Here is an 18,337-nt window from a genome sequence, read left to right on the forward strand (position 1 = left end):
GGAGTCCAGGCCCAGCCCTCCTCCCTCAGACCTGGGGCCAGGCCCAGCCTCCTCCCTCAGATCCAGGGGTCCAAGTCCAGCCTCCTCCCCCAGACGCGGGGGCCAGGCCCAGCCTCCTCCCTCAGACAGGGGGCCAGACCCAGCCTCCTCCCTCAGACCCAGGGTTCTAGGTCTAGCCCTTCTCACTCAGACCCAGGGATCCAGGCTCTAGCCCTCCTCTCTCAAATCCAGGGATCCAGGCCTAGCCCTCCTCCCTAAGGCCCTGGAGTCCAGGTTCAGCCCTCCTCCCTCAGATTCCAGAGTCTAGGTCCTTGGGTCTCTGAAGGCCCAGGACTCTAGCCTTCCATGCCTTTCTTTCTCTTTTAACCCATAAGTATGTATCCTCAGTTGCTTTTTCCCTACAAGACTCCAAATTGTGGATCTCCAGGCCCTCATTTCTAGGTTCCAGGAGTCCTGGGTCCACCCCGCAACAACACTGCCCAGCACAAGCTCCAAGATAAGGTCCCTTCTCACCTTGGGAGGGGTTGATCTGATCTGTGTTGGGACCTAGGCCGGTTGGTCGGTCGTCGGGAGCCAAGTGTAAGTGTCTGCAACCCTGTGCAGGGCTGGCCTCTTATACCACCCCCGCCTCCATGCCCGCCCCCAGAGCCCTGGGGTGCAGGCGGAGCTGTCTTAGGGACACCTTGCCCTCACTGTTAAGGTTATCTGCAACCCCCCCAGGCTGCCAGAGCAATTGATACCACACTGTTTTCTCCACCCTCTTTCCCGAAGCTGGGTGGGGCAGTGCCCAGCCTGGGCACCCTCAAACATTCAGGCTCCACATGCCTGATGGCTGCTCTTGGGAATAGACCAGTCATATGGGCTCTGATCGAAGCAGGGTTCAAAGCGAGGAGAAGCACAGCAACCAAGCTCTGGCGTGGGTCCTCCTCTGGGGCCATATTCTTGTCTTCACTTCCTCAGAGGGTAGCCTAGATCCCATACCCTGTTGCTGACCACCCTGTAGGAAGTGGTACAGTTCAGACCCTCCAAGCCCAATTTTATTCCCGGTCCTGCTACCCAGGTTATCATTGAAAAGAGAATGCATTCCTTAGCTCCATCCCATCGAATGTTTACTGCTAATTTAGTCTGTGTTTGTTTATTTATTTATTTATTTATTTATTTATTTATTTATTGCAGTACTGGGGATGGAACATCAGGAGCATTCTACCTCTGAGCTACACCCCCAGCCCGATTTTTTATTCTTTATTTTGAAACAGGGTCTCACTGAGTTGCAGAGGGCCTAAGTAGCGGAGGCTTATCATGAACCTGTGATCCTCCTGCCTCGGCCTCCCAAGTACTGGGATTACAAGTGTGTGCCACCACACCCAGTGTTATTTACTTTTTGTTTTTGTTTTGTGGTATTGGAGATTGAACTCAGGAGCATTCCAACTCCAAGATGAACTCCCAGCCTTTTGTAGTTTTTGTTTTGATAGAGAGTCACCCTAAGCTGCTGAAGGCCTTGCTAAGCTGTTGAGCCTGGCCTTGAACCTGTGAGACCTCCTCCAGTTTCAACCTCCTAAATCCCCGGATTATAGGCATGTGCCATCAAGCCCAGCTTCTTCTTTTGACTTTTAGATTTTTGTGTTTTCCTTTGGTACTAGGGATTGAATCAAGGTGAATTCTACCTATGAGCTATACCTGAGACCTTTTTTGTTTGTTTTGAAATGGAATCTTGCTAGGTTGCTGAGGGTATTGCTACGGTTCTGAGCCTGTCCTTGAACCCGCGATCCTCGTGTCTCAGCCTCCCAAGTACCCGGATGAGCAGCATGTGCCACCAGACCCGGCTTCCACCTCTGGCTCTGAGTTTGACCCACGATAAGCATTGTCAATGCCTACGAAACATTCACGGCTCCTGCATTTCTTTCCAAAGCCTGGCTTGGTTCGAATTATCTTTCATCCTTAATCATGACCACAGTAAGCCTGGCTGAACCAAGTATGGAAGCTATACTTTGCTCGATGCTGATTGGTTTAGAAATGACCATGTGATGCTGTTCTGGCCAATGAGGAGTAAGGAGAAGACCAGACATATCTGTTCTGAGAAAGACTTTCTAATTTTCAAAAGGAGACATCCGACGGGTTCTTTCTTTCCCTGCTATGTGGTGGTGTCCCTTCTGGATGCAAATTCGGAAACTGCGGCAGCCTTTCTGGGACCATGAGTGGGAAATAGCCGATCGATTAAACCAAAACCCAGCAGGTGGCAAAAGAGAGAGACCTGCTGGGCCTTCCCGGGTGTTGCTGAGGTGAATTAACCAGCTGTGGGGAGCCCCTTCATATCATGATTTTTTTTCCAGCCTCCCTGTGTGCGTTAGAGTTGCCTGGCCCTTTCCAGCCAAATTCATCCTTAGTAACACCTCAGTGTTGACTCCAAATCTCAACCGAGATACCAAGTACGATCCCAAACTGTGACTCCAAATCCACTGCTGACTTGAATCTGTATCTTGAAGTAGTCAACAAACCCGACCCTTCCTCCAGTCCTGGCTTTCTCCGCCTTTATCCCACATCCTTTCTTCAGCGTGGTCCTTCAGGTGCTTAGGATCACGTCCTGGGCATCAGCTGTGGCAGGGCTGGGTTAGGTCCAACGTACAAACTCAGTTAGAGCCTCCCTTCTCAGGAACCCGAAGGTCTCACGTGCATATGATTCAGGATAAGCAGACGAAAAGTGACAGCGGGAGGCGTGCTCTGAAGAAAACAGGCTGTTGTGAACGCACTTCTGGGGAGTTTTGACCCAGGAGGGACAACAAGGTGAGAATTCAAAGAAGAGTGAGATTAGCTGAAAGAACCTGAAAGGAGGGAAAAGAGTGTGTTGTGCAGAGGAAACAGTATACGGCGTAAACACCGCACGCCTGTGACCCCAGCACTTGGGAGGTGGAGGCAGGAGGACTGCAGGTTAGAGACCAGAGGCCCTGTTTAAAAAAATAAATTTATGAGTAAAGCATGGGATCCAGGGAGGGTGAGAGGAGGGTGAGGGAACGGGATGGGGGCTGGATGAGGGCTAATTGGATGATGTGTGCTTGTATATCCTCTCAAGTCTTGTATTCCAATGTGATATATGATTACAATGCACCAATAAAAAAATAAATAAATATTACATCAAAAAATAAATTAAAAAAAGAGCTAGGGGTGTAGCTAGAAGGTAGGATGCCCTTAGGTTCAATCCCCAGTACCTAATAATAAAATAACAACAATAATAATAAAATTTTAAAAGGCCAGGGTGTAGCCATTGTAACATGCCCCTGGATTCAATCCCTAATACACACCCCCCAACACACACACATACAAATTCAAGCCAGGTCACTCAAACTGAGACATTTCCTCTCATCAAATCCAGAATCAGACTGCAGAACTCGGGCCCCTGGCCTTGAGGAGTGCCAACCTTGCCGATTCGGCCTCAAGCAGAGTTGATTTCCCGGAGGCCAAGTGATCTCCCAGCTCTGAGACCCAGCAACCTATTTCCTTCCTGGCTTGTCAAATAGAGGAATTTCAGCAAGGCTTCCATTTGGTTTTCTCTTGCCCCGGTCTTCATTTCTGGGTTCTCAGCCTTCCGTCTCCGCGGCATTGTCTCAGACACGGAAGGCAGCCACTCGGCTGCGGGGCTCAGTTATTCTCTCCTAGAGCCCCAGCTGCCCGTGGCGTTTCTGTCGGCTCTGCAAACTATAGCGCCAATGATTTCACCTGGCTTCGTCGCCAGATGCTACGCTGTGAGCGGAGGTATTCACCACTGTTTTCTTTAGCACCCAGCCCAGAACAGAAAACACAGGAGGTAGTGAAACAAATCCTCACCGCCAGCTTCCGGCACCCACAGTGCTACAGCGATGGCTCGGTCCTGCCTGGATCCCTGAGCTCTCCTGTCGTGGGATGTGGCTCCCAAGTCACTCCCGACCCAGGTTCGAGTCCTGGTGGCCCACCCTGCAGCCTCGGGTGAGTGACTTCATTCTTCTGCGTCTCGCCCTCCTCTAAAGTGGGAGTGAGCGGCGCTTACCCCCAAGGCAGCTGGGAGGAATCTGGAGAATTAGGGATGGGAAGCTGGTGGGCACCGGGCCGGCACTGAATTCGTTCTGGCTCCCCTTCCCCGCCATCCGGGGAGCTGAAGCAGCTCCCAGCTCGTCTCCTGTAGGGAGGCACGCCACCTTGTCTCCCTGCAGGCTGGCGTGCCAGGCGCCGCTCAGGCCTCGTCCCCATTCTTCCTCACAAGGGAGGATTGTCGTCCTCATTATATACATGAGGAAATGGAAGTCTGAGAGAGGTTAGACCAGCTGGACATGGTGGCACACACCTGTAATCCCGTATTTGGGAGGCAGGAGGATTGTAAATTTCAGGTCCTCAGCAACTTATGGAGGCCCTGCTTCAGAATAAAGGGGGGGCTTGGGGATGTGGCTTAGAGGTAGAATTGCCCTGGGTTCAACCCGAGAGAGAGAGAGAGAGAGAGAGAGAGAGAGAGAGAGAGAGAGAGACTGATTTTAGATCATTGATCAAAGTCAAACAGCAAAGAGGTAGGATGCATCAGACTGAACCCTGGGGGTTCACAAACCATGGCATTACCCTGCACAATTGCATGCTCTGAGAAGGAAATCCCCCTGTTCCAGCCATGCCTGTTGCCACCGCTGCCTTCCCCTCCTCCTCCTCTTCCTCCTCCTGCTTTTCCTTCTTTTTTTCCTTGCAGTACTGGTGCATTCTACCTCCGAGCTACACCCCCATCCCTATTTTTTACTCTTTATTTTTTACTCTTTATTTTGAAACAAGTTCTAAGTTGCAGAGGGCCCCACTAAGTAGCTGAGGCTGGTTGCAAACCCATGATCCTTCTGTCTCAGCCTCTCAGGTACTGAGATTACAAGTGTGTGCCACCATGCCCAGCCTCAGCTGTCCTTCTGAGTCTCAGAACAGCCTGGGACCCCCGGGGCTTGTTAATGGTGTATAATCCCATCCCTTTTGGGGTCAGGGCCGGCACCTGTTGCTAAGCTCCACCCAGACAGCCAGCCTCATACCTCCCTCGCCCTCAGACCTATGTCCTGGACCTTGCCTGGTGACTCACCCTATAGCTCATGATCACGTGTGAGATCTGGCATGTGACCGTCCTGCCACCTGTGCCCTGCCCTGAGGGGGCCTGGGCACTGTGGCTCTGACACGTCCTGACTCAGCCCTTGGCTTCTGACAGCCCATTGTTTGTGACTTCCTGGGTTCCCCTCCTTCTTCCTTCAAGAACAGCACTCCACTTGTTTGGGGCAGATGTTCCCTCATTTCTTGTAGTTCTGGTGAAACTGTCAATCATAGTTCTCCAACCCCATCCGCCCACTGGGATGAAGGAACGACAACCCAGGCCGAGCCACCAAGAATCACCCCTTCCTCTTAGCAACAGTGGTGTACCCAAGGGAGAGTCCAATTCAAGTAGGGCCAATCAGAGGTGGAGACTGAGGTGTGCCAGGCATCTCACTCCTCCACACCCCACACCCCTGTAGAGAATGACTCTCCAGCAGCTGTGGGCGGCCAAGTTTCATATCACATGACTCTTAGTAGCCACTGATGGGATAGGATTGGTCACCTGACTAGAGTGCAGTCTGACAACTGGCCATTCAGTGACCTATGATGCCCATGAGGAGAAAAGGTGGGCTAGACCAATCAAATTCTCTTTACTACAACATAATCTGAGGAGCTGGGCGCAGTGGTGCGTGCCTGTAATCCCAGTATGTGGGAGGCTGAGACAGGAGGATTGAGGTTCAAGGCCAGCCTCAGCAATTTAGCAAGACCCGATTTCAAGATAAAAAGGTGGTAGTAGGGCAGTGTAGCTCCAAGGTTGAAAGCCTTTGGGCTCAATACCCAGAAGAAAGAAAGAAGAAAGAAAGAAAGAAAGAAAGAAAGAAAGAAAGAAAGGGAGAGAAAGAAAGAAGAAAGGAAGGGAAAGAAAGAGAGAAAGAAAGAAGGAAAGAGAGAGAAAGAAAGGAAGGAAGGAAGAAAGAGAGAAAGAAGGAAAGAGAGAGGGAGGGAGGGAAAAGAAAAGAAAAAAGATGCCCACCTATAATAGCAATACTGGGGAGGCTGAGGCAGAGGATCAGAAGTTTGAAGCCAGCCTTGGTCACTTAATGAGACCCTGTTTCAGGATAAAAAATAAAAAGGGCTGAGGATATAGTTATGAGAACACTCCTAGGTTCAATTCACCCCCCCTTTTTTTGCGGGTCTGGGGCTGGAACCCAGGGGCATTTGACCTCCGAGCTACACCCCCTGCCCTGTTTTTTATTCTTTATTTTGAAACAGGGTCTCAGTGAGTTGCAGAGGGCCTCACTAAGTAGCTGAGGCTGTCCGCGATCCGAGATCCTCTGGTCTCAGCCTCCCGAATGCTGGGATTGCAAGCGTGCGCCACCATGCCCGGCTCGATCCCCTTTGTTTAAGGGGGAAAAAAAAGAATATAAGAAATGCTAGGAGAGTGACTATATCCTTATAACTAGCCCCTCACTTTTGCTTCATATTTTATTTTATTTTATTCTATTTTTTGGGTACTGGGGATTGAACTCAGGGGCATTCTACCTCTGAGCTATACTCTCAGCCCTTTTTTATTTTTTATTTTTTTGGTGGTACTGGGGTTCCTGGACGCCCTTCTACCTCCGGGCTACACTCCCAGACCTATTTTTACATTTTTATTTGGAAACAGGGTCTCCTAAGCCAGCGCACGAGTCTGGCTTCGAACCTGCGGATCATCCTGTCTCTGCCTCCCAAGCGCGGGGATTACAAGTGTGCGCCACCACGCCCGGCAGCCCTTTTTTTATTTTGAAACAGGGTGTTACTGGATTGCTGAGAGTCTTGCTAAATTGCTGGGGCTGGCCTCGAATCTGTGATCTTCGAACCTATCCCAGCTTCTCACGTACTGGGATTGCAGGTATGCGCCATCATGCCTGGCTGACATTTTTTTTTTTTCAGTCCTAGGGATGGAACCCAGGGTTGCACACATTCTAGGCAAGTATTCTACTGCTGAGATACATTTCCATCCCTTCTAAAACAATTTATGTTAGGCTTTTGGTCTAATGACTGCTCTGCAAAATGCACTTTGCTCCACATTTCATTTTTTGGGGGCGGGTACTAGGGTTGGAACCCAAGGGATTCTACCTCCGAGCTACACTCCAGCCCTATTTTATTGTCTTATTTTGAAACAGGGTCTCACTAAGTTGCAGAGACCCTCACTAAGTAGCTGAGGCTGGCTGAAAACCTGGGGTCCTCCTGTCTCAGCCTCCCAAGTATTGGGATTACAAGCGTGCGACACCACACCTGAATTTTTCCACATTTCAGTTTGGACTACTGTTCATTTCCTTGTTCGACTAGGTTAGACACCCCCAGACAGCTCTAAGTTGTGAGAAAGACTTTTAGACTTTTGGGGGCTGTCAAGGAATGTTTTGACCCGGTCGGTGGTTCCATGAGTACTCATCTGTGAATATTTAAGCTTTTCCTATATTTTCTATATTATTCTCTACATATCCCATAATTGAAAAACAGGGAGTAAAATATCCCCCCAAAGTTTATAATGCTTCCTTCATAAAAATAAAACAAACATCCCTTTTTTGTGGTACTGGACATTGAACCCAGGGGCATTCTACCTCTGAGCTACAACCCCAGTCTTTTTTTTTTTTTTTTTTAATATGGTTCTACTGTGTTACTGAAAGTCCTGCCATGTTGCCGAGGCTGTCCTTGAACCTGTGATCCTCCTGTCTCAGCCTCTAAGTACTGGGATTACAGGCATATGCCACCATGCCCAGCTAGCAAACACCCTTTCAAGACCATCTTTCATAGCTCAGCCTCCTGGATGTTTGAATATCATTGTATATCTTTTCTCTCCGGAAATAATCCTTCCACCCACCCAAGTTCTTCCAGAAGTGGTCAGGGTGGCCGGCTGTGGGGTCCTAGACTCCATGCCAGCAGGAAGCAGCCCCTTCCCCCCATCCACACCTCCCTTCAGGATCAAAACACAGACAGGCAAGGAGCCGGCCGGTGTCATTACGTTTATTGAAGGGGATCCAGGGTTCCTCCTATGGTCAGCCCCTGTTGCCCATGGTCTTCTTGACCCAGTCCAGGTAGCGGCAGATGTTGGTGTAGACGCCGGGTCTGTCAGGTCGCCCACAGGGGTCTGAGCCCCAAGATGTGATACCCTGGAGTTTGCCATTGCACACCAGCGGGCCTCCAGAATCACCCTGGAGGGAGAAAGTCGAGAAGGATTTCCCTTAAAATGCCCGCAAAGATACTGGGTGCCATGGGACACATCTGTGATCCCAGTACTTGGGAGGCTGAGACAGGAGAATTACAGGTTCAAGGCCAGCCTCAGCAACTTAGTGAGACCCTCCGCAACTTAGCAAGACCCCGCTTCTTTTCTTTTCTTTTGTGGTACTGGGGGTTGAACCCAGGGGCATTTTACCTCCAAGCTACACCCCTGCCCTATTTTTTACTATTATTATTATTATTATTATTATTATTATTATTATTATTATTTATTAATTATTTTGGTGGTACTGGGGGTGGAACCCAGAGGCTTTTCTACCTCCAGGCTATACTCCCAGACCTATTTTATACTTTATTTGGAAACAGAGTCTCACTAAGTAGCTGAGGTTGGCTTCGAACCTGTGTGATCCTCTAGTCTCAGCCTCCCAAGTGCTGGGATTACAGGCATGCACCTCCACGTATAGTGTAAGACCCTAAGACCCTGTTTCAAAATAATAATAATAATAATAATAATAATAAGAATAATAAGAATAATAATAATAATATAACAGTAATCAAGCAACAATAACAATAATAGAAGGACTGGAGTTGTAACTCAGAAGGAGAATTGATTCAATTCCCAGTATCACAAAACAAACAAGCAAATGGATAACACTCCAAAAACAAGACCCTTCCCTATTGTACCTAGCACTTAAAACCAGTTGTAGGATCAGTACCCTACAACCAATGGAGATGAGAGCACTAGTTCCTGGGACCAATCAGGAGGGAGAGGGTGGGGCTTTCAATGTACAGAGGCAGAATGTCTAAGGGTATTGGCCAAAACCCTGACCAATGAGGGAAGAGAAGGAAGTCTACAGGCTCCAATTCAGAGAAGTCAGCAGGGATCGCTTGGGGTGTGGGGACTGAGCTGATGCTTCCTCCATTGGTTCCGGTTATCAGAATGGGAGGAAGGAGCAGAGTCTTGTGGAAACACACACGGGCACGCATGCATGCACGCACACAATGCACACTCACAACCAATCACCAAGGAACAGTGGCAGAAATCTTTTTGAAAGAGACCTTCGTCTCCATGGAAGAATGGAGAGAGATTGGCTTTCCCGGCACTATCACTGATTGAACCGACTCCAGGCTTAGCCAATGAGGAAGAAAGCCTTGTCTTCAACGACCAATCACTAGCCGTGGGGGTGGAGCTTCCATGAAGGTGGTCAAAGCCCGAGAAAGAGGTTATTAGGCAGGAGTGGCCCCCAACAGAAAAGAAAGCATTTTATCTGTGACAAATCCCAAGAAAAGGGGGTGGGGGCTTATTGAGGAGCCATTGAAGTAAAAGACTGCTTCCTGGCTAATTGTTCCCTTCTTTTTCTTATCTTTTTTCTGTCTTTTCTTTATCTTTCTTTTTTTGGGGGGGGTTGCACTGGGGATCAAACCCAAGGATATTCAACCTCAGAGCGACCCCCCCCCAGTCCTTTCTTTTATCATTTTGAAACTGGGTCTTAATTTGCTGAGAGTCTAAGTTGCTGCAGCTGTCCTCAAACCTGTGATCCTCCTGTCTCAGCTTCTCCAGCACATGGATTACAGGCATGCACATCACGCCTGGTTTGGGCGCTTGTTAAAGTGGCATTATCCAAGCCAGGCGTGGTGGTGCTTGGGAGGCTGAGACAGGATGGCCTCACAGGTTCAAAGCCAGCCTCAGCTACGTAGGCTCTCAGCAACTTAGACCCTGTTTTCAAATAAAATATAAATCTGGGAGTGTAGCCTGGAGGTAGAAAGCCTCTGGGTTCCACCCCCAGTAACATACACACACACACATACACACACACACACACACACACACACACACACACACACACAAAAGTGGCATTATCTGTCATAGAGGGGAAGCCAGGCTGGTGCCAAAGAGTAGTGGCCAACTTCTTGGCCAGGGCTAGCAGCAGCAAAAATTCCCAGAACTTATGCTGGTAATGGAAGCGAGGGTTCCCCTAACCTCCAGCTAGCCTCAGACACTCTTCCATGGACATCTCTCCTCACCCTGCACAATCTCCCTCTCCCCATCTCAGCCTGCAGTGAGGGTCTCCAAGAAAATGATAGTGACCCATCAGTGTTCCTGAGGCAATGCTCTGTGACCTTCATGGGGAGTTTGGCTTTCTCTGAACCTGGTTCCCACTCTACAGGGATAGGGGCATTCTCTCTGAGTGGTAACTCTTTGGTGTCACTATCCACAAGCCCCAGCCTCTACCTGAGGGAGGAGGGGATATCCACAGTCACTCACCTGGCAGGTGTCCGCGCCATTGCTGTTGCCCGCACAGACCATGCCTTCTGAGACCTGCCCCGGGTATGCATCCTCACACGTCTTCTGGGGAAAGATTTGTACTTCTGCACAGTTAAGGGTGTCGGGAAAATTCTCTGAGGAGGAAAAGGTTGTAAGAGAAGTAAGCCTTTTTTTCATTCGTCTCTGGCTCTAACCAAGTTTTGGGGGGTACATTGTGCAAGGCACGTCACTTCTTCTCCCCACATTAAATAAAGCTGTGCCCCCTGCAACTATGCCATCTAGAGAATGGCCCTTGGATCTTTGTATCTGGACCTGAGAGGTAAGAGGAAGGGGGAGGGGGGGCTTATGATGTCCCTCTATGACGCCTCTGGCCCTCTCTTTCCAGTCTCCTCAAACCACTGGGTTCTCAATTTCAGCTAAATCCTCCTTCCAAAATGGCATCTTCTCCCGAAAGCCTTCTCTAATCACTTGAATTAAAATATTGCCGGGCGTGGTGGCGCACGCTTGTAATCCCCGCGCTTGGGAGGCTGAGACAGGAGGATCGCACGGGTTCGAAGCCAGTCTCAGCTACTTAGTGAGGCTCTCAGTAACCTAGTGAGACCCTGTTTCCAAATAAAATATTTTTAAAAACGTATGGGAGTATAGCCCGGAGGTAGAAAGCCTCTGGGTTCCACCCCCAGTACCACCAAAAATAAATAAATAAATAAATATAAATAAATAAAATAAATAAATAAAATAAAATATCATCCCTCCTTCTTCTATTTTCTCCTCCTCCTCCTCCTCCTCCTCCTCTTCCTCCTCCTCCTCCTTCATACCCTGAGGATTGAACCCAGGGGTGCTCTACCTCTGAGCTATTCTTTATTTTAAAACAGCCTTATTCTTTATTTTAAAACAGGGTCTCACTAAATTTCAGAGGGCCTTGCTAAGTAGCTGAGGCTGTCCTCGAACCTGTGATCCTCCTGTCTCATCCTCCCAAGTACTGGGATTACAAGCATGTGCCACCATGCCTGGCTAAAACAGGGTCTTGCTAAACCGCTAAAGCTGGAATGTGCCGCCATGCCTGGCTCCCTCCCCGTCCTTTTATCCCCACAACATTGTATCATAGCCCTTAACTCTACCTCACATCTTATCCTCCATGTATTTATCATCCGGTTTCCCTCACTCAGAATACAGCTCCAAGCCTGGTGTGGCGGTGCACGCCTGCAATCCCGGCACTCGGGAGGCTGAGACAAGAGGATTTCGGGTTTGCGGCCGGCCTCAACAACTTTGTGAGGTTCTCTACAACTTAGGAAGAACCTGTTTCCAAGTAAATAAAACAGTGGGGATGTAGCTCAGAGGTAGACTGCCCTTGGGTTAAATCCCCAGTAATACAATAAACAAAGAAACAAATAAGTACCACTCCTGAAGGTCAGACACTCTCTCCAGTTTATTGCACAATGGCATGCGAGGCAGGCTAAGTGCTTCATAAGTGTGGAATTGATGCTCGAAAGTGGAATTTATCTTTCTCATTAATCTGAGAAAGGGTCTTGCTTGCTTGCCTTCCTTCCTTCCTTCCTTCCTTCTTTCTTTTTCTTTCTCTCTCTCTCTCTCTCTCTCTCTCTCTCTCTCTCTCTGTCTCTCTTTCTCTCTCTTTTTCTCTCTTTCCTCTTTTAGTGGTCCTGGAGATTGAACCCGAGGCACTTTAACTCTTAGCTACACCTCCAGCCCTATTTTCATTTTGTTTTGCAACAGGGTCTCCCTAGGTTGATGGTTCTCGCTACTTGCTGAAGCTGTCCTTAAACCTTAGGTCCTCCTGTCTCCGCCTCCCAAGTACTGGGCTTACAGGCATGTGCCACTGCACCAGCCTCAGAATAGTTTTTTTTTTAATTTAATTTAATTTAATTTAATTTAATTTAATTTAATGTGTGGGACCAGGGGTTGAACCCAGGGGCATTCTACCTCTGAGCTACGCCCCTAGCCCTATTTTTTATTCTTTATTTTGAAACACTGTCTCACTAAGTTGGGGAGGGCCTCACCAGCTGAGGCTGGCTGCAAACCTGCGAGCCTCCTGTCTCAGCCTCCCAAGTACTGGGATTACAGGCATGGACCACCACACCAGCTTCACAAACGCTTTTCGAAGGAAGATGCAAGCCAAGTGCGGTGGCCAACACCTGTCATTCCAGTACTTGGGAGGCTGAGACAGGAGGATCGCACGGGTTCAAATCCAGCCTCAGCTACTTAGTGAGGCTCTCAGCAACTTCATGAGACCCTGTTTCCAAATAAAATAGAAAATACGTCTGAGAGTGTAGCTACGAGGTAGAAAGCCCCTGGGTTCCATCCCCAGTACGAAAGAAAGAAAGAAAGGAAGAAAGAAAGGAAGGAAGGAAGGAGGGAGGGAATGAACAGATGTAACCTCATGGGGCTGAAAAGCATATTAGCTAAGGATTCCCAACTTGCAGAGGGAGAAAGTGAGGCTGGGAGATGGGCGGGGCCTCCCCAGGGGAGAGGGAAGAGCCACGGCTGTATTGATCCACCTGACTCAGGAGCAGATGTGTTTCTATAGCAACACAACATCTCCTTTGCAACACAGTCAGACATGCAGGGACCTGAATCCCAGCTGTCAGCTCTCGGAGTGTGCCATCACCTCTCTGGGCTCAGCCCCATTTTTCCTCCACTGTGAAGCAAGTTGAGGGCTGCCCAGGTTCTGAAACCTCAAAGTGATAGCTGCAGCGGAGGTTCATATTTCTGAGTCCAGAGTGAGAAGGAAGTTGGGACCTGGACCCCTGAGTCCTGGGGGAGGAGGGGCCCGTGCTCCTGCTTCCAAGGTGAGGAGTCCATACAGCCCATCTGGTACGATTGTACAAATACTGCACAGTGGAGGTTCTCTTAGGGTGCTGCTCCCAACCATAAAGGATTATTATTTTTTAGCCCTGTTGAACAATCTGTTAGTTTACTCTCTTTCCTTCCCCATCTCCCCCCACCCCATCTCAATTGAACCCAGGGGCATTCTACCTCTGAATTACAACCCTAACCCTATTTATTTTTTTACTTTGAACAGGGTCTAGCTAAATTGCTGAGGCTGACCTCCAACCTGCGACCCTCCTGCCTCAGCCTCCCCAGTACTGGAATTATAGATGTGCGCCACCACATCCAGCTTTTCCCTCTCCGTTCCTGTCTGGCTTTCAGATTCCTGGTGAATCTCAAAATCACTATCACTTTCCCTTCTGGGGCTTCTCCTGGAAACAAGGTTTTCCAAATAGCTTGGGGTCCACTAGGCCAACCAACCCCTCCTCTCCCTCCCAGTAGCAGCTAAGCCTACTACCTCGGGGGCTGGTGACAGTGCCCCAGCCTGATATGACGCACTTCTGCCCAACTTGGGCACACTGATCCGCCAGGTCGATGGGCTTCACTCTGGTCCCCAGGGACGCCTGGCCCCGGAGTCGGAGGAGCATCAAGTCATGACTGTGGTCGTCATGGCGGCTGCTGTTGTAGCAGGGATGCGGAATGGACTGAGTGACAGCTATTTCCTGCTCCGGCCCATCTCTCTTCTGCAGGCTGTGGTCTCCCAGTCGCACCTTGTACTTCCTGTAAGTGGAAGGAGGTAGCTAGGGACCCAGACGTCACCTCTTCTTTAGGAAATCAGAGTCAGGCACCCCTTTCCTACTCCCTAGACCCAGAGGTCTGGGACCCAGCTCTCTACCCTCAGACTCAGGGATCCAAGTCCTAACCCTCCTCCCTCAGACCCAGGGTCCAGCCCCAGCCCTCCTCCCTCTGACTCAGGGGTCCAGACCCAGCCCTCCTCCCTCTGACCCAGAGGTCCAGGCTCAGCCCTCCTCCCTCAGACCCAGGGGTCCAGGCCCAGCCCTCCTCCTTCAGACCCAGGGGTCCAGGCTCAGCCCTCCTCCCTCAGACCCAGGGGTACAGACCCAGTCTTCCCTCAGACCCAGGGGTCCAGGCCCAGCCCTCCTCCCTCAGACCCAGGGGTACAGACCCAGTCCTCCCTCAGACCCAGGGGTCCAGGCCCAGCCCTCCTCCCTCAGACCCAGGGGTCCAGACCCAGTCCTCCTCCCTCAGACACAGGGGTCCAGGCCCAGCCCTCCTCCCTCAGACCCAGGGGTCCAGGCCCAGCCCTCCCTCAGACCCAGGGGTCCAGGCCCAGCCTTCCTCCTTCAGGCACAGGGGTCCAGACCCAGTCCTCCCTCAGACCCAGGGGTCCAGGCCCAGCCTTCCTCCTTCAGACCCAGGGGTCCAGACCCAGTCCTCCCTCAGACCCAGGGGTCCAGGCCCAGCCTTCCTCCTTCAGACCCAGGGGTCCAAACCCAGTCCTCCCTCAGACACAGGGGTCCAGGCCCAGCCCTCCTCCCTCAGACACAGGGGTCCAGGCCCAGCCCTTCTCCCTCAGACACAAAGGTCCATGCCCAGCCCTTCTCCCTCAGACACAGGGGTCCAGACCCAGCCCTCCTCCTCAGACCCAGTGGTCCAGACCCAGCCCTCCCTCAGACCCAGGGGTCCAGGCCCAGCCCTCCTCTCTCACAACCAGGGTCCAGCTTTCTCCTTCCTGTACCACACCTTCCCTCAGACTCCAGCCCCCTCGGCCCAGACATCCACTCACGGCTTTTTGCAGTGCGCAGCCGTGAGGATCCAGTGGGCACTTACGAGGACAGCCCCGCAGAGCAGTCGCTGGCCCTGGAACAAGGCCGCCTGCCAGGGCTGGGAGAAGGGTTCACACTCCTGGCCCTCCAGGACCTTGGGCCCCTGCGCCTTGCAGCCACCTGCAGCAGGAGGAGAGGGTTGGCTCTCCACCCTTGAGGGGGCCAGGCTGGGTCAGAAAACCACTGTGGGTTCCAAGGATGCTCAGCCAGTCTTCTGCAGGCTTGCCCTGCAGGTTCCGCTCAGAGACCCCGGTATCTACACGCAGGCCGCCATACTCCCGCACACCCGTTTAGGCTGTGACTCAACATACAGGAAACACACACCCGAGCGTGCTTCCACAGGCTTCCACAGGCTTCCACACACTTCCATGTGTGTCCACACACCCGGGTGCACCTGCAAGGGTCCCCCCACCTTGCACATTCACGGCTTTTCTAGCTAAACTGAACCTATACCTTCACGAGTTCCCTGCACCCACCCACAATCAGGAAAGCCCACAGAGACTTCCACAGGGAAGGGGGCCCCAGGCTCCTGCTTCCCCGCGCCCTGCACAGGCATCACGCCCCCTATTGGCCCCCCAGCACCGCGCCTGCCTCTTCTCTGTCCCCCTCACCTGCCCAGGCTCCCAACAGCAGAAGCAGGATCGTCCAGTTAAGGGCTGCACGGGGTGGGGGGCGTCCCATGGTGGGGTCTGAGAGAGGGAGAGGGCGGAGCTGAGGCCGAAAAGGAGGGGCCTAAAGTCCCAGAACCGGATTTGGAGATTGGGGCGGGAGCTGAGTCTCTGGACTTGTTCTGGGTCCTGCAGAAGGAAGATGAGGTTCGGAATCTTGAGACAGAGGAAGAAATGGACAGGGTCCCCGAGATTCCTGGATCTAAGTGTGGGGCGGGGGGGGGCGGGGAGAGAGGAGAGAGAAGGGGCCCCGTGACACTACATTCCTACATCCCAAGGGAGGTGGAGCTGTGGTCCAGGTCGTTGGGTTTTGAGCGAGGACGAGTCTGAAGCTGGAGTCCTGGGTCCCTGAGCCTGGGGCCTGTGTCTGAATACCTCTGCACCTCACCTTCCAGAATCCAGGGGGCGGGGTCACCTACTGAATCGGGCTCAGTGGAAGAGGCCCCCGGACTTCAGCTCTGTCTGCCTGGTACACGATTCTTCAGCTTTTTAACCGAGAATCCCCGCCCGCTGCTCCGCCCCCTCCGGCACCGGAGCCGGGACGAGTCTGCGAACCCTGGGTGTGTGTGAAGAGGGGCGGAGGGGCTGAGCCAAAATCTCAAGGGAGGAGGGGCTGGAATCTTGGATTCGGGAGGTAAGGCCGAGCAGGGACTCCGTGCTGATACTCTGAGGTCTGAAATCGAAAGAGCTGGGGTGGGGGACCCCTGGGCTTGAGGGTGGAGGGCTGGGCCTGGATCAGGGTCTGAGGGAGGAGGGCTGGGGGCTGAATCCCTGGGCCTGAGGGAGGGGGGCCAGGGCCTGGAAACCCAGATCTGAGGGAGGAGGCTAGGGCCTGGACCCCTGGGTCCGAGGGAGGAGGCTAGGGCCTGGACCCCTGGGTCTGAGGGAGGAGGACTGGAATCTGGACTTCTGGGTCCGAGGGAGGAGGGCTGGGCCTGGACCCCCAGATCTGAGGGAGGAGGGTGGGGGCCTGGACCCCTGGGTCTGAGGGAGGAGGACTGGAATCTGGACTTCTGGGTCTGGGGGAGGAGAGCTGGGCCTGGACCCCCCAGATCTGAGGGAGGAGGGTGGGGGCCTGGACCCCTGGGTCTAAGGGAGGAGGTCTGGAATCTGGACCCCTGTATCTGAGGGAGGAGGGCTGAGTTTAGACCCTTGGGTCTGAGGGAGGAGGGCTGGGGGCTGAATCCCTGGGCCTGAAGGAGGGGGGCTGGGGCCTGGACACCCAGATCTGAGGGAGGAGGCTAGGGCCTGGACCTCTGGGTCTGAGGGAGGGGATTAGAATCTGGACCTCTGTGTCTGAGGGAGGAGGGCTGGCCTTGGAGCCCTGGGTCTGAGGGAGGAGGGCTGGGGTGAACCCTTGGGCCTGAGGGATGGTGGCTGGGGCCTGGACCTCCAGATCTGAGGGAGGAGGCTAGGGTCTGGACCTCTGGGTCTGAGGGAGGGGGATTGGAATCTGGACCTCTGTGTCTGAGGGAGGAGGGCTGGCCTTGGAGCCCTGGGTCTGAGGGAGGAGGGCTGGAGTGAACCCCTGGGCCTGAGGGATGGTGACTGGGGCCTGGACCTCCAGATCTGAGGGAGGAAGCTGGGGTCTGGACCCCTGAGTCTGAGGGAAAAGGCCAGGGGCTAAATTCTTAAATATCTTCGAAGGAGGGCCTTGCAAACTAATTCTTTTGGGAGGAGGGGCTGCTGCCAAAACTCGAAGAAAGGCTGGTTCAGAGTTCTGAGGGCGGATGGTGCCTGCCTGGTGCCTGCCTGGTGCTGGACCTGGGAAGGCAGGTTTGGGAAGCGCGGTGACCTGGTTTCCCTTCCCCTGGGGGCGGCGGGCCCAGCCCAAGCTGCAATCGGGATGAAGAAGACAGATGTCACGCAGGACTTGCTAGGATCAAGGAGGAATTGCTACTTGGTGGTGATGCCCTCAACTGCCCTTGGCCACCCACCGGTTGCCCTCCCTTCATTCTGCAGCGCGGGGAGAAAGAAGGCGCGGTTCCCCGCGTTTATTGTAAAACTGTCCATTGAAAGGATCGAGACTCTCCCCCAACTTCTCCCGGTTGGGTCCTAATCTGGATTCAAACCCAGAACAACACCGCAATGGGCGGAGCCCGGCACTGCTTAAATTCCAAGTGGACTGAGCGGGCGCCGTGACGTCACGGGGCGGAGTCTCTAATGGGGCGGGGCCCAAAGTTCTGGAGTCCAGAGAAGAAGTCCCATTGGGTGAAGCTCGAAGGGGCGGAGCTATCTAGCGTAAGTTGTTCCTTGGGCGGAGACACAGGGTTGGGCTGTCCCAGGGGGTGGCACCAGTTCTTGGTGACGTCATGGAGACGGACCAAGCGGAGTGGAGAAGTGTCCCAGCCCCGCTCCGGGAGGCGTGGTTATACGTGATTGACTTGGCGCGGGGGCGGAGCCCGAGGGGCGGAGTCTGAGTTCCAGAACTGAGTCTCCAGGCCAGCTGGAGGTCAAGGGCAGAGGCACTTATGCGGAGCTCTGCAGTAACTCCCTAACCACGTCCACCCTGCCTTCGCGGTCGTCCTTTGTGCGAGGTC

The 18,337-nt window shown here is 52.6% G+C and overlaps 1 protein-coding gene across 1 annotated transcript; it reads right to left on the bottom strand.

Moving 5' to 3' along the window:
- Positions 1 to 8,051: 8,051 nt before the first annotated feature.
- Positions 8,052 to 16,264, bottom strand: LOC308267693 (kallikrein-8-like; the record flags this gene model as incomplete). The annotated part of the gene is made up of 6 exons (XM_080702567.1): positions 16,186 to 16,264; positions 15,741 to 15,818; positions 15,090 to 15,249; positions 13,800 to 14,062; positions 10,499 to 10,632; positions 8,052 to 8,207 (listed from the first exon to the last, which is right to left on the bottom strand). Exons 2-6 carry the CDS (start codon positions 15,808 to 15,810, stop codon positions 8,052 to 8,054), a joined length of 783 nt encoding a protein of 260 aa, XP_080558693.1. The 5' UTR covers positions 15,811 to 15,818; positions 16,186 to 16,264.
- Between the last annotated feature and the right edge of the window lie 2,073 nt (positions 16,265 to 18,337).

The sequence above is a fragment of the Muscardinus avellanarius genome (assembly GCF_963383645.1).
Source record: "Muscardinus avellanarius genome assembly, chromosome: 10".
In the NCBI taxonomy this organism is placed as follows: Eukaryota; Metazoa; Chordata; class Mammalia; order Rodentia; family Gliridae; genus Muscardinus; species Muscardinus avellanarius.